This window comes from Cyrtonyx montezumae, unplaced genomic scaffold, assembly GCF_038088225.1.
Source record: "Cyrtonyx montezumae isolate F1298 unplaced genomic scaffold, pur_monq_1.0 scaffold_16, whole genome shotgun sequence".
NCBI classification, from domain to species: Eukaryota; Metazoa; Chordata; class Aves; order Galliformes; family Odontophoridae; genus Cyrtonyx; species Cyrtonyx montezumae.
In genome coordinates this window covers 9,093,825-9,108,744 of record NW_027071892.1, presented here as the reverse complement: position 1 = coordinate 9,108,744, position 14,920 = coordinate 9,093,825, and the positions used below count along the sequence as shown (strand labels likewise).

General features: G+C 52.6%; 1 protein-coding gene across 1 annotated transcript; it reads left to right on the top strand.

Moving 5' to 3' along the window:
• Positions 1-6,993: 6,993 nt before the first annotated feature.
• AQP8 (aquaporin 8) lies at positions 6,994-10,952 on the top strand. The gene is made up of 5 exons (XM_065733040.1): positions 6,994-7,202; positions 8,282-8,408; positions 9,039-9,253; positions 10,518-10,652; positions 10,910-10,952. The coding sequence occupies exons 1-5, from the start codon at positions 6,994-6,996 to the stop codon at positions 10,950-10,952; spliced, it is 729 nt and encodes a 242-aa protein (XP_065589112.1).
• The last annotated feature ends 3,968 nt before the right edge of the window (positions 10,953-14,920 follow it).

Genomic DNA, 14,920 nt, shown 5'->3' with positions numbered 1-14,920 from the left:
CTCTGCAACTTCCTGTAGTGTAAAACTATCTTTGGAAATGGTTGATATGGGTTTGGACTGGAGAATTAGGGAAGGAGATCATTGGGGTTGTAGAAAAACAAAACAGTCCATTTCTAAGGAGCAGAAGTAGAAAAAAGAAATGGCCTTCACTTTGCTGCTCTTATCTCACAGTCAAGTGCCAGTTTCAGTCACTGGGAACTGCAGGCAGTCCACTGTTATGTTTGTGTCAAGCTGAGTTCTTAAATGACAAGGCACAGAAATGCAGTATTTGGTTAGAGCTCTTTTCAGTCTTTGCAAAGTGTTCACTTAAGCTCTTTTTCCCAAAGGGAAGAGCAGCATCCTTTGTGCAGCAATGAAAGGGACTGAAAGCCTTTGTTTCCAAGCTAACAGTCTCACCAGCATGCTCCTGCCTGTGCTTTTTGTTGGAGTTAGGAAGGGTAGAGCTGTTGAGAGCTATGTACAGGCTGTCCTGCTCTGTGTTACTGTTGACCCTTTCTCTCTGCTGATGCAGGAGACCAGAAAGGTACGTCTTGCTTTTTCACCTTGCCATCACAGCTCCTTCTTGTGCACAGCAGCTATAACCAGAGACTATAGGATTTGCTCTTGGGTGTTTTTTTTATTTTTTTCTATTGCAGTTGCCTGCTGCCTAGACTGGGGAAGTAGACTTCCTGATGAGCCCTTCTGTTTCTAGCAAAGCAGGGGACAGGCAGCCTGCCGCTTTTCATGGCCTGAAGCTTTTCTGCCTTCTACTTTCGCACTGTTGTTACTTAATTTTGATTATTTTTTGCTGTTGTTCCCACTATGCCATCGCTCTGTCAGCCTGACATGAACCCAAGGAGCCAAGTCCAACAAGCATCTATGAATTTGTCTTAATTAGATTGGAGTCCTTCAAACTTCTTTGCTGAATGTGGGAAAGATAAGAAGATCATGATTTCATGCTCATCTTCACGGTGCAGTTTCTCCTGATTTTGTGTGTAGCTGAGCAGAGAGTGGGTGTTCATCTGGCTGGAACACCAGTATGCAATGGGTTTCTTGGTGTCTGCCACTTCAGAAGGACAGTGCAAAAAACAGACCTCTGAAGAGCAGTGGGTACTAAAACCTTGTGTCTGGGTAAGAACAGCACACTAATACTGCCATAAGACAAGAGTATCAGGCACAAGGGCAGAGTTGTATGGATATAACATCATTTGAAACACTGCCAGCACAGAATTATATCTGCAGCTGCTACTCAGAGCATAGAGATTGGAAAGATTCCTTACGGACACATGCCTTCTGTCCTCCCTCTGTACCACTGTTTTTGTTGACGAGGCAAACAGAGCTGAACAGGCTTGTGGAATTCTGACAAAATATGGTCTTCCCAGGCTGAGATGTACATTTCAGGAGAGGTAAGAAGAATTCAGTCAGTTCTGCTGTACTTCTTTCTTCTCCTTTGTTGTTAGTCACAGTTGGAAGAGCTATTGTTTTTTATTTCAGATGTGCTGCCTGTGAGACCAGCCCACATTTTCATGGGAAGATGAGTCTGATTCAGCAGTCCAGGAATGGTTTACTCCTGGGTTCTGCAGACATGGCTTGGTGCTGCCTGGCAGCTCACTTTCTGATATCTGAAGTGTGGTTACTCAGTATGGACTCAGCTCTGATCTATTTAACTTCTTTGCCAGTTAAGCCTGGAGCTGTGTGAAGTCTTTCTGGCTTTATGACACATGGTCTCTTCACTGATGATTTGCACGGAGTATTTGTTAGGTTTATTGCGTGTGTGTGTATACGTATGTATCTATCACTTTCTACATTTGAGGAGAAATTAAACCTTTCCAAAGGAACTGTTAATCACGTCTGCTCATCGAGGCTGGAATTCAGGCGTGCACATCTTTCCTTCATGCCCCTTCTTCCCCAGTCCTTTTCCTTTAGACAGCAACTGTATTCCCCACGTCTGAGCCCTTTATACGGCTGCTGCTTTTTTGGAACTCCTCAGTACCACATTTTGGATCGTGCAGTGGCCCATTAAGCTGCTTGTCTTGCTTTTAATGAGCTTATAGCATGCGAGGCCCTTCCACCCACAGATCTGTGACTCACAAGGGCTGTGCTGCCGTGGGGTGTGTGTGCTGCCTCGCAAAGCCATTTGCTGGATCGAAGACATGGCATTATGAAAGCATGCCTACAGGTTGGAGGCACGTTGGTTCTTTCCATTTCTAAGAAGCAATGAAGTGCTTCTGAAGCAGACAGCAGTAAATGTTTCACTTCTTCCTTGCTCAGAGTTGGCTGTGGCTGTGCTGGGTCTGTTGTTCAGCCAGCTGGGCTGTGTTTCAAATTCGTTTTGCTTCAGATGAGTGGAGATAATGGCATTTCACTTTTTTTAATCAACAGCATCTCTGTGTCATCTGGGGCAGACTCCTGTCTGCTCTGCCCTCATAGTCTGCATTAACTCTTGCAGAGGCCTTCAAATCATTTGGAAAGGAATATGTGGGATCTGCATCACCACAGGTACTGCCAGTTGAGCCTGTGGGACAGAACTCAACCCCTCCACCCCACCCTTACCACATACCTGACTGAGCTCGAGCAGTATCTGTATCTGATCATCTCAGAATTCTCCTTCTAATCTCTAACATCCTCATGTCTCCATGCAGATGCTATTTTCTTCCTTGTGATTCATGGAATAAGAACCTGTTAATGGATGCTCAACCTGCAGTGTCGGACGCCCTCTGTGCAGCTCTGACCAGACCTCTCCCCTGCTTGCCACATTGCTGCTTGCTCCTTGCTCTACGTGTGGCTCTGGGCCAGCTGGTGGCATTAGTGCTACTGGATTGGGTGATGGAGAGCACCCAGGAAGGTGTACCCATCCTGAAAAGCCTCTGTTATAATGTGCCAAAAGCATCTGAGATTGCTGGGTCAAAGGTGTTGGCAAGTGAATATGTGAGAAATGAGACGAGGTGCAGAGCCACAGCTAAGCCTGGTGGTTATGTGACAGGTAGTGTCAAGATCAGTGAGAGCTGAGATTTAAAAACACATCAATGCACCAAAAGCTGTGAGTGCCCTCTGCACTGCAGGAGCTGTTCTGTGCAGTGATGACAGCCTGTGCCCACATGCCAGTCCTGATGGCTTCCTCTGACTTACATGGGCAAGCACATATGCATAAAACATCATTTTGGTAAGACACCCTCCCAGAGCATATTCCCTGGCCCTGGAGTAGCTTATTTTTGCCTCACTTAGTGACTGGGACTGGTGCTGCTCCTCCCTAACAGCTTACCCGTGGTGTGCAGCAACCAGGCCACGTGTTTCTGGTGTGAATGAGCTTGGGATGTAACTCACTGCAGCTCTGTCAGGCAGGCCTCACACGGGCAGGATGTGTTTTGCAGGGATGGGTTCCTGATCAGTGCCCTGGCTCGTTTCTGCTCGGTCAAACCCTGCTGCACCTCACAGCTTTTGATGCCCCTCTGGCAGGAGCACAGGGAGCTTTTCCAGCCAGAGGCAGCTTCTGCCTTGGTAGAGTTTGATGAATGTTAATGTTCAATATGAAGGATAAGGTCTAAATATGACTTTTCACCACTCTCCAAAATCAGCCTTGTTCTGCATCTGCACAACTGACCCCAATCAGTCCCTAAAAGAACAGGGTTCCCCCAGCGTAGGAACCCTTGGAAATTTCCATCCAGCATTACTGTAGCAATCCCCAGTGCTGCTGTTACGCCACAGCATCGCACGTGGGCAGAGGTCAGCCCTCCTGTGTCACTGCTACGAGCTGCAAATAATTCTGCAAGTTCTCATTCAATAGCAGTTGTGAAACCATTCGATTATCAGTCCCCAGGATAAATACTGCCAAGATAAGGAAGTGCCAGATGGGTTCCTTTATTGCTTTGCAGGAGCTGGATGTGGATGCTGGCCGTGTTGGTTCTCACTGCAGCAGTTGCACTTTTTAGAGACATCCAACCAGAAATCTGTCCCTCCAAATGTATCAGTGCAGCATGAATGGGCTCTGCCCGCAGCTGCTGCTGCATTTGGGTGCTGCTGGAGGATAGTGGCGTGTTCTTGGTCGGTGTCTGTTTCAGTGCTGCTTTGAGTTTGGGTGAGTTGAGTTTGGTTCTATGATTCATGTGGAGAAGCAAACAAAGGAAGTTATGGAGCTGCGTGATGAAGAAGGGAAAAGAGAACAAAATGCTTTTGGGGTGATTCTAGACCTAAAAGAGGTACTCAGACCTCTTTGTGTGGATGGATGGATGTTAAAAGTGTTCTGTGTAGCTCCTGGAAGGGGTTTTCTGAGGCGCTGCTGGTTTTGTACTACAGTTTCCTGTACTGATTGACACAGTTGCTGTTGTCACTTATTTAAGAAATCCACATGATCAGTGCAAGCACAAACAAGGACAAAAATAAATGTCTGATAATACGAACAGATTTATCTGTTCTTATCCCCACGCCTTTTTCCATGAGTGTAGATTGTATTCAGCTCCCTGAAATAGACCCTTCTTTCCAAGTGTTTAACCTTACCCACAAGAAGGTGTGAGGAGCAATGCTGTGTCTGTGTGGTGATGGCATCCTGCACTAAGGGCGGGTGTGCTGCTGGGGCAGCATTCAGATGGGATTGAATGGGTCTGCTGGAATTCCTTTTGACCTGTTATGTGAAAGGTATCATGCTGAAGAGCTGGAAGTCCAAGAGAGAAGGCTCAGAGCAAACACAAAGGAAATCCAGCACTCCCTGGCTAGACAGTGGTGATGAATATAGGTCTTTTATATCACTTTGGTGAGGTGTGGATGGCACATGAGTGCCCAGCAGCTCTGCTTGCCCCAGGATGACTGCTGCATTGTTGTATGAGCGTGGAGCATTTCCTGCAGCGGGCTCAGCCAAACATCCCTACTCCCAAACAATAATGGTAAATGTTTAAAAGCCAAGGACGTTGAGTTAATCTTCACTTTAGGGCTGTGACCTTCCAGTGCTCCAGATTAGTTGCTGGGAAAATTCTGGAGATCCCTCTATGTCCTCTGCCCTGAGGGCATGGCACTGCCACTTGTGCTGCAAAGACAGCGGACGGGAAGTGCCCATCATCCCCCCCGGTCCCACATCGCTCTGTCTTTATGCAGCACTTCAAGAAGCACCAAATGCAATTGGGATGTGGTGCAGTAACCTCTCGTAAGCACCCCAAAGAGTCAATCCTCTACATTCCTTTTATCCAAGCTCAGGTTGCTCCCTGCGAAGCCCTGAGGAGTGCAGAGGGGTTGGCTCTCCACTGGGATCCTGCTGGAGCTCTGTGGGTTGGAGACACTGCACCCTTGTTCTGTGCCATGGGTCTGTGCAAGGGTATCTGTGGGATGACCAAGGAGCTGCCAACTCTGTGGCTCGCTCTCCCTGTTCCAGTGATTTAAACAAGCTCTGGTCAAGAGGTTTTGTCTGCAGGGAACCAAATCTCAGCAAAGGAAGAGAAGTGGTAGAGGTTCCTGAAGCAGGATTCCATTTGCCTGCTGCCTGGCCCTACTCTGCATGGCCACAGCAGCCCCTCTGAGACAGACCAGTGGAAATTTCCTTGCTATCCACAGTGTCTTGTGAAAACACCATAAAACATTGTTGGCGTTCTTTACATTTGCTTACAAGAGAAAAAATACCGTAAGCCCCAATCCTTAATGACCCACCACAAACATGAAGCGATTGCTCAAGGGGCGAGCTCACATCCCCTGGGGGCTCAGCACCCATCCCCAGTGGGATGATGAACACATCCTTACTGCTTGGTGCAGCCCTGGGGCCTTGTGCCACCAGAGCTGTCCCTCTCCCCATGTGGATGGCAGAAATGTGGCATCCCTGGCTGCAGCTGGTGCCATCCTCATACCCTCCCCTGTGCTTGGGCCACAGTGTGTGCCCAGTGATCCACTATGTGGTAGTCAGTGTCAGCTTTCAGAGATGCAGGTGGATCCAAGCACACTATTTTCAGTGAGTTCTCCCTGTGCTGATGCTCGCTGATGCTCTCTTTAGGATCTTAACATCCACTGATGTTAATGCAGCAACATGAACTAAACACCATTTGTTCACTGGATATGTAGGTAACGACACTGGGAGGTTTTGGGACACTTTGCCTCTACCCAGGTGCACCCACCTGCTTCCCCATGTGCTTCAGCCCCAGCGCTGCCCATCCATGAACATCCTGGGGCTCTAAATTGCACAGTGCCATGAGTGCACAGCGCAGCACTCATACCCAAATCTCTGCCTTAGTCCTAGGCTTGGGTTCTCCTTTCTTCAGGTGAGTTCAGCCCTGTCTGAGGGTGCAGGATTTGGGTTCTCAGTGGGCAGAGTACTTGCTCTCTTTTCTCTGCATTTACCAGGACACTGCTGGATCCATGGGTGCCCCTGTGCATGCAGTGTCAGGGGCTGTCATACATTTTCCCTCCCAGCAGCAGCAGCTGGCATCCCAGGTACATGCAGCATGCACTGTGGGAGTGGTCATGTCCTCTGCCTTGGTTGCAAACTCTAAACCAACAGTGACAACCAAAAAAAAAACAAACCCCCCCCCCAAAAAAAAAACCAACCCAAACCACTAGGTGAAGGGAAATAAAAAGCAAAACCTTGAACCAAGGAGTGACAGTGATAAATAGGTTTTATATTCCTGGGGGTTGGCCTATCTTCTTTTATTGCCCCTTTTTATCTGTTTTTTTTTTTTTTTTTTTTTTTTTTTGGGCAATGCAAATGCAGTCCATCTTTTAGAGCCTCCCAGCCCCAGAGTTCACATATACAGGGCAGGGGGAGCTTGGTAGCAGTTGGGACCGCGTGGTGCTCCCTGGCACCGGTTCCTGCAGCAGCCGTGCTGGCGTCGGGCAGCCCTGGCATCGAGCTCTCGCAGGGTGAGTGTCCCTGGGACAGCATCAGTACCCTTCTGTGCCCAGCTGCTGTGCTCCTCGCTGGGATGTGGGCTGTGCTCGGTGCAACTGGGGCTGAGATTTGGGTTTCCAGCTCCTTGTTCAGCGGGACGTTGCTTTCTTCCAGCTCCCCTCGTGCTGTGCGGGCAGCCCTCCACCAAAGAAGAGATGGTGGACGCCGAGCACCCACCTGCCAAGCCACACTGGTATGAGCGCTATGTGATGCCCTGCCTGGCTGAGCTGATGGGCAGCACAATCTTTGTCTTCATGGGCTGCTTGTCGGTTGTGGAGGACACACTTGGTACTGGGAGGATGCAGCCGGCGCTGGTGCATGGTTTGTCCATCGTGCCCATTGTTGTCATGCTGGAGAACATCAGGTAAGGGGGTGGCAGCCCCCAGGGTGTGCTCACAGCTCTCCTGTCACACAGCCCTGGGTGCCCTCCGTTCCTGGGAGCATCCCCAGCTGCACCGTGCTTGTTGGTTAATGGTTGTGTACGAGGTTCTGGGTCTGGGGGAGGTTCTTTGGCTTTGGTTGCAGCACTCTGGTTTTAGCTCTTTTTAATGTAAGGAGAAAAAAAAAAGGTCAAAGCTGAAGCAAAAACATCACTTGGGAAATCTGCAACATTTCCTTCTGAAACGATGTCAGGATGACACATTTTGACCTGTGTGATCTATTCCCCTGTGCACTGGGAAACGCTTGGATTCCACTTACAAACGGTTTCAATTCCTCTAAAGCAACATTTAGACAAAGCTGCTCACTGAAATAGGTGCTATTTGACTCCCAGACAGCTTCTTTCTGGATGGAAGACTGAACAGGTCCCTGTGGGGCTTCACTGCCTTCTCTTTCCATCTCCCAGCTGTGGATCTATGCAGCCCAGGATGAGTCCAGGGGCTGTCCCTGCCTGGGGGCTCACAGCACCCTCCTGCCTCGGGCTGACTGAGACAACCCAAGTTCAGGCTTTCATATGATCAGCTTTTAATTACGTCTGAAGAATAAGACATAATTGTGGCTCCTAGACGCACTGACTCACCAGCAATTATTGTTAGGGTTGATTGGTTATGAAACTTGTTCATTAATGCGCGTCCCATGATAATCTGTCTTAATTAAAAGGTATCTGAGCTTGTCTGGCATGTGGACTTCGAGATGATCAATCTGGGCCCCATCACCAGGCGAGCACCCACTGCTGTGTGAGAGTGAGGGCATGGCACTGGGGGCCACAGAGAGAGAGGTGTCATGTCCTTTTCATGGGAAACACCCCCTGCCCTGCCCTCTGGCTTCTTGCAGGATGTGTCCTACACCTTCTAAGTGCTAAGAAGGTGTTCATGGCTCCAGCCTGTAGTGAGTGCAGCACTCACACTGCCTGATCCAAGGAGGACAGCAGGGGAGCAGGGGCAAGGCAGCAGGCAGAGCCCCATTTGGGGTGAGCTCCACACTGAGGCTTTTCTTCCCTTACAGCGGAGCTCATTTCAACCCAGTTGTGTCCCTGGGCGTGTGGCTGGTCGGTGGGATGAAACTCATCATGGTCATCCCCTATTGCATTGCCCAACTCTGTGGAGGGATCCTAGGAGCTGCTCTGACAAAGGTACACACATTGGAGGGGGGCTTGTTAATTGCTGGGGTGAGAGGACCATGCTCCCACTCATCCGGAGCTGATGCACAGCCCCAAGTGTGCGCTGCAGAGGGCAAGGGGCACTACAGGTACCGGTTCTCAGCGTAATTAAGAGCTCTAATGTCCATACAATCCTGCACCACAGTGTGCTGTGTGAGCACGAGCTGCTCTGTGCCTGCTTCCTGCTCCCGTGGCCCTGCTTCCAAGCTGGGCTGTGTGCAGGTATAGAGGTGCTGCCCATGGCAGAGCACAGCACATCTGCAGCTTCTGCTGCTTCGGTACAGTGTTCCCCTGCCAGGGTATTCTGCACCATTAATTGAATCGGTGTGGCCCATCCCCGGGCTCCGGGCCCTGCACAGCCCCACGCTTTGTGCGTGTCTGGCGGAGCGCAGCCGGCTTATTATCTCCAGAGACACTAAGAGCCTTCGCTAATGAGTTTATATTTGCCAGGCGCTTAGGGCTGGCTTGCAGGAGGAAAGTGCTGAGATTAGCTCCTCTTTAGCCCAGCACTCCGCCCGCCCACGCTGCCCTGACAGCGAGCACATATGTCCGAAATGACAACAATATGGAGAGGGACAGCACCAACCAAGTGTCCCCCCCCAGGCCGTGGCAAGCAGTGATAACTACGCCATCAGTGCCGGAGGGGCCTTCAGCGTCATCAAAACAAACGCGCAGATTGGCCCTGCGCTGGGCAACGAGATCATCCTCACCACCATCCTGATGCTCGTGGTCTGCTTGAGTGCAGTCAATGGGGAAACCAAGAGCCCTCTGGCACCTGTCTGCGTTGCCCTGATTGTCACCATCAACATCCTTGCGGGGTGAGCTCGAGTTCCCTCAAGTGTAGCGAATGCAGCCCCACTAGTTCCACTCCAGTAGCTGCAGGGGCCAAGATGAGATCCACAGTGCAGGGATGGGGCTCCCACTCAGTTCTCTGCAGTTTGTGGTGTGCAGAGCCTGGGGCTGCCAGCTCCCAGCACCGGGCATCCTGCTGACACCCCATCTGGCACCAGAGTTGCTGCATCCTGTACCAGAGCGGGTAGAGGGACAAGATGGGATGGGATGGGATGGGATGGGATGGGATGGGATGGGATGGGATGGGATGGCATGGCATGGCATGGCATGGCATGGCATGGCATGGCATGGCATGGCATGACATGGCATGGAACAGTTTTGGGTAGATTGGGATGGGATGGTTTGAGTTGGTAGGTCTTGGAATGGGACTGTATGGAATGGGATGGGATAGCTTGGGGTAGAATGGGATGAGATGGGATGGTTTGGGATGGGATGATATGGTACGGGAGAGGGTGGAATGGTTTGGGATGGGATGGTTTGGGACAGGATGATTTAGTATGGGATGAGATGGGATGGGATAGGATGGGGTATGACCCCTTGTTGCCCTGCCCTGTGCCTTCTGGCCTGGACAACTGATGGGTTCTGAGCATGTCCATGGATGCTGGCAGATCAGATGCTTGGCCCTGCTGGCACTGGTAGGGGGGAATTGCTGGGCACACTCCAGAAAAGTGGCAGGGAGGCCTGAGGCTTGAGTCCAGCACGTGGACACCTCGTTCCGCAGCAGCCTCTGCAATTACCTGCTGTGGACTGATAAAAGTGAGCAGCCACCCCAGCAGTATTGACAGTAGGAAGCCCTGAGCAAACAAGGGCAGCTCCTCAGTGTGTGTCCTCGCGGCTGCTGGAATCGCTGCCAGGCTCAGCTGTGCAGCAGGCTCTCGGGGCAGGCAGCCCAGGTCCTATGGCACTGCACCCAGATAACGAGCACACAGCTCTGGCTGCTAATGGGTTGTTTAGTTAAGGCAGTGCCCCCTCTAGCGGGACTCGGAGCTCTTAGTTAAACATCGCTCAAACCTCATGTGCAAATATTTACCTGTTGCAGTTTCTTTAAGCTGTTACCGCTGTCGTCTCCCCTGCACTGTTCTGCTACCTGCACACAGCACAGAGCTTTCTCTGGTTAAAAGCTGGGCTCAGCACCTCTCACACCATGCTGGGCATCCCTGCAAATGGAACCAGGACATATGAGCAGCTCCAGCCCTCAGGAGCAGCTCATGCAGTTTGTTCTTTTTCCAGGGGTGCTGCATCCGGACCCTGCATGAACCCTGCCCGAGCCTTTGGGCCAGCTGTAGTAGCCAACTACTGGACCTACCATTGGGTGTACTGGGTCGGGCCTCTGATCGCCTGCCTGATCTCCACCTTGCTGATGAGGTGCGTGGTGCTACAGTGGGGCTGCCCTCTCCCTGCTCCCTGACTCATCCTGCAGCAGAGCCCCAGCCCCTCTGCTTCTTCCTCTTCTCTCTGAGGAGGAGGCAGCAAAGCCTCCCGTTGCTTCCAAGCCCTATGTGTCTGCTGACTTCATCTGCATCTCCCCATGGGGCTGGTGCTGAGCTGCTGCACTCCGTGTTCCCTATGCACATTACAACAGTGCAGATGCCACCCTGAACCTCTCTTTTCCCACCTGCAAGGTTTGTGATTGGTGACCGGCAGATGCGCCTGTTCCTGAAGTGAGGCCACACAATACAACCCTGGCACTTCCTGCTGCAGGAGCACACTGCTGAGACCTGCTGGGATGGCACTGTCATGCTCCAACCATGCACCACGTCTGTCCTGCAGGGCTGTGCCTGGCACAAGTGGCACTGCACAGCTCTGTGCCATGTGTGCAGTACGTGGCTGTGGCTGGCAGCTTTGTACCACTGCTGCTGGGCTGCTCCTGGGCCCCTCTGCTCCCCAGAAGGGCTGTGAAAGCAGCTGGTCACTGAGCACATCACCCACTGTAACCCCCATATGGTGGCATAAAGCTGAGTAAAGCAGCACGGCATAGCTCCCAGTGCTGGCACCAATAGATTCCTATATTGTTTATGACCATCATTTAAGGAGCATGCACACACTGGGAGCTTCCCAGCTCCAAACATGCTGGGGGCACCACCAGGCTCTGCCCACTCCTGCAGTATGTGCTTCTCATTCCTGCGTCCCTGCTGTCCCTCTACAGCCCATGAGGCACTCAGTATCCCCTGCATGCACCTGGGGCTCTTTGCAGTGCAGGGAGCCAGGTTGTGCTGCATGTGGCTGTGCTGCACTGTGTGTGTCTGTGCAGTGTGGCTGTGCTGTGTGGCTGTGCTGCGCGTGGCTGTGGTGCACATGGCTGGACACTGGCTGCAGGCTCTGCAGTGTCCATGTTATTTTGCAGTTTGTGCCAACAGAGCTGCCCCTGCAGCTGCATGCCGGGAGCCTGACTGCAGTTTTTGGAGGCTTCTTGGCATGCTGAGCAAAAAGGGAAGTGGAGATGGGAGGAAAGCCCACACTGGATACAGGCAGGGTGACATGAGTCCAATTCTTGAGATAGCACCTGGCAGAGGGGGAGCAGACAGTGCCAACAGCTGCACACTGGAGATCCAAAACCACCACTAATTCATGCCAACCCCTCAGGGTGGGGGTGCTGGATGTGACCCCTCCTGGAGCTTAGCAGACTGCCCAGCAATGACAGCAGCACATGGGCATTCTGCAGTCCCTCCCAGAAAAGCTTTTGGTTGCTCTGGATTTTGCAAACATTTAAACAAGGCTGGAGGTTTCTGAGCACATCTGAGGAAAGCAGCTTTGGGAGGGGTGAGGGGAGTGTGTAGCAGAAGTGGGTGAAGTTCCAAGCAATGTCTTTTGCTGTTCCGGCCCCTACAAGCACAGATATGAGGTGCCCAAGGGAAGGGACTGCCCTGGAAATAGGGACAGAAAGGAGAATGGAGCAAAACCCATGGGGTGGGCAGGGACACAGCACCAGAGGAGGATAACCAATGGGGTTGGGCAGAAATGGTCCTGCAGCACCTGGCACGGGAAAGAGGCCCTTCCCAGCTCCCTGCTGTCCCCGTGGATCTGGTAGAGTCCCCTCCAGTGCAACTCACTATTTTCAGCCCAGGAAATGACCCACAGATGAGCACGCACTTGTACGTAGAGCTGTGCTTTTTGTTGAGAGGCTGGAGGGTGGAAGGCCCCACCGGAACGTGCCTGGTCCAGGTGAGTGAGTGGGGAGAGGCAGCTGCTCGCTCGGGAAGGATGGTGGTGCAACCCAGCACAGAGACAAACAGCGCGAAGATGTCACCGGGACGGTCGTCATGGAAACGCTGCAAAAAATACCGGAGCAAACCGGGAGCGAAAGCGATGCTTCCAACCGGGAGGACTCCCCGGGGTGCGGGGCTGCGGCTGGGGGGCACCGCGGACACTGGGAGCCCCTCCGCACCGCACCGGGACAGAGCTCAACCGGAGAACGGCTGCGGCCGCCGGGGGGGAGGAGCGGGGGACCACGTTCCTCTTTCGGAGGAAGCACGGCCCGTGGCACCCGCAGGAAGCACAGTTATAGCTGCAGCTGCTGCTGAGAGGGAGCTGGAGCTGTGCTGCACCCCAGCTCCATGCTGCACCCCTGCTCCATGCTGCACCCCAGCTCCATGCTGCACCCCAGCTCCATGCTGCACCCATGCACACCTGCATGTCCTTCCCCGTTTGGCTGTCGATGCATTCAGCACACTCATTTTTGATTTGTCAGGGTGACTTTTAATAAAGCATCTGTAATACATGTTGTTTTTCCCCGAGTATTATTAAAGGGCTTAATTTATGATAATTAAATACCAATTAACTTCCAAGCACTTAATGTGCTTTAAGGACATAAAATACATCTCATTCCCATTCAATTAATTCCACATCAGGCCTGGCCGTGGGTCTGCACCGCATTTAACGGCGCGTGGATCTGCTGCACAGCCAGAGTGCTGTGTGCTGGCTGCCAGGCTCCTGGTGCCCATCAGGAGGACGTCCCCAGGCTGTCCCCACACTGCTCCCCAGCACCGCAGCTCTCCCATTAAGGACAACATTTGCTTTTTAGTATTGACCTTCTCTCTGAACTCCTAGTTCAGACCCCAGTGTTGATGCCCGTGCTGCAAACCAACACATGGCGCCGAGGTTGTGCAGCAGGGATGGGGGCTGGCAGTGGGGTCGGGGCAGCTGCCCTTTGTCCTTGAGTCAGGACCAAGCAGATCTGTTTGGCTGTTGTGTCCACTTCTGACAGGGCTTCTCTCCTTGCAGCCAACACATCTCCATCTGCTGACTAGGACAGAGGGCTTTAATGAGCGCCCCACGGTTGCTCATCCTGCACTGCTGCTGCAGTGGGCAGAGCGCTGCAAGGAGCTGTAACTGCTGGTAATCAGCTGGCACATCCCCGTCAGCACTCAGCTCCTGGGAGCTGGAGAGCACCCATGGGTGCTGGCTGCTGGGCCGGGCCACACCGGGGCTGAGGATGGCAGTGGCTGCGTGGGCATCAGCATGGGGACACAGGGGACAGCGGAGGTGGGTGATGACGTGTGGGGCTGTCACTGTGCGTGAGCTGGCATCTGTATGTAGGAGCTGGGGAGAGAGGTGATGGGAAAGAGAGTGGGAGTCTGTAGTTTGCTCTGGGGATCTCACACAGCAGGTCCTGGCGGGGCAGGGGTGGGCTGGTGCCCCTTGCTGCTTTGTCTGTTTGGGGCTGCTCTATCTGCTCTGTAGCCAGGGACCAGGGCACAAATGCCAGAGCAGGCTCCCTGGTGATTAGCATCTATGCAAAGAACCCTAACAAGCTTCAGCATCGTGCACAGAGCTCTACGGGAGCTCGCAGCTGAGTGCAGGGCATTGAATGTGGGCACTGAGTGTGGGGCATGGGGGTATCTGCTCAGGACAGCAGTGACATCCCCAGCCCAGAGCTGGGGTATCTGTCTCAGGAGCCCATGTCAGGGCACACGAGAGGCCCTAGATGGAAGGGAGCGGGGCTGGGGGGAGGCTACTGCTCTGCTTCCCACCCCCACTTCTGCTTTTTCTCCTCCTCATTCTATTGATCTTCAATTCCTTTTCGCTTTCTGTCATCGCAGCCCACTCGGGCTCCCCGGGGAGCAGCCGGCAGCAGTCTCCCGGGGCGAACGGGGGCCGGGGTCTCCTCCGCACATGAGCACATCACTGTGGGACCGAACCCCACCCTGAGCCCCTCTTCCCACCTGCACACTGCCTCCAGCCCCACTCCCCGGCCCCGAGGTGTTTCTCTGCCCAGTATCACTCAAGCTGGGAGGATTTCCATTCTGCAGGGGTTTTAAAAAGGTTTCTGATAGAGGTTTATTTCCAAGTAATATATATTTTTTAATTCCAGCTTTTGTCAGTGTGATTGTTTGCAGGGAGGAAATAATAAACAGAAACCACACCAGGCAAAGCCTCAGCTACTAATTTGCACTTATGCAGATGTGATGAAGATCAGGCACAAAACAGCCTGGCACATGGCTGGTGGCACATGCATGACCCCAGTAGTGTGGGTCTCAATGCCCCTGGCACCCCCAGCCCATCCTCAGCCCCCTGACCTCTCTGGGGCACATACACTGCCTCGGAGCACCCAGCACTTGGAGCCAACCCTCGCTCCTGGTCACCATGGAGACCCAGGAGGAGGATGTTCAACCATCTCAGAGAAATTTTGGCAA

Bases quoted from the DNA above. Each gene is read 5' to 3' on its own strand.
- AQP8 (XM_065733040.1), top strand. From the start codon at position 6,994: ATGGTGGACGCCGAGCACCCACCTGCCAAGCCACACTGGTATGAGCGC. The intron at 8,409-9,038 runs GTACACACATTG...GTCCCCCCCCAG, and splicing joins TAGGAGCTGCTCTGACAAAG to GCCGTGGCAAGCAGTGATAA. The intron at 10,653-10,909 runs GTGCGTGGTGCT...CCCACCTGCAAG, and splicing joins ATCTCCACCTTGCTGATGAG to GTTTGTGATTGGTGACCGGC.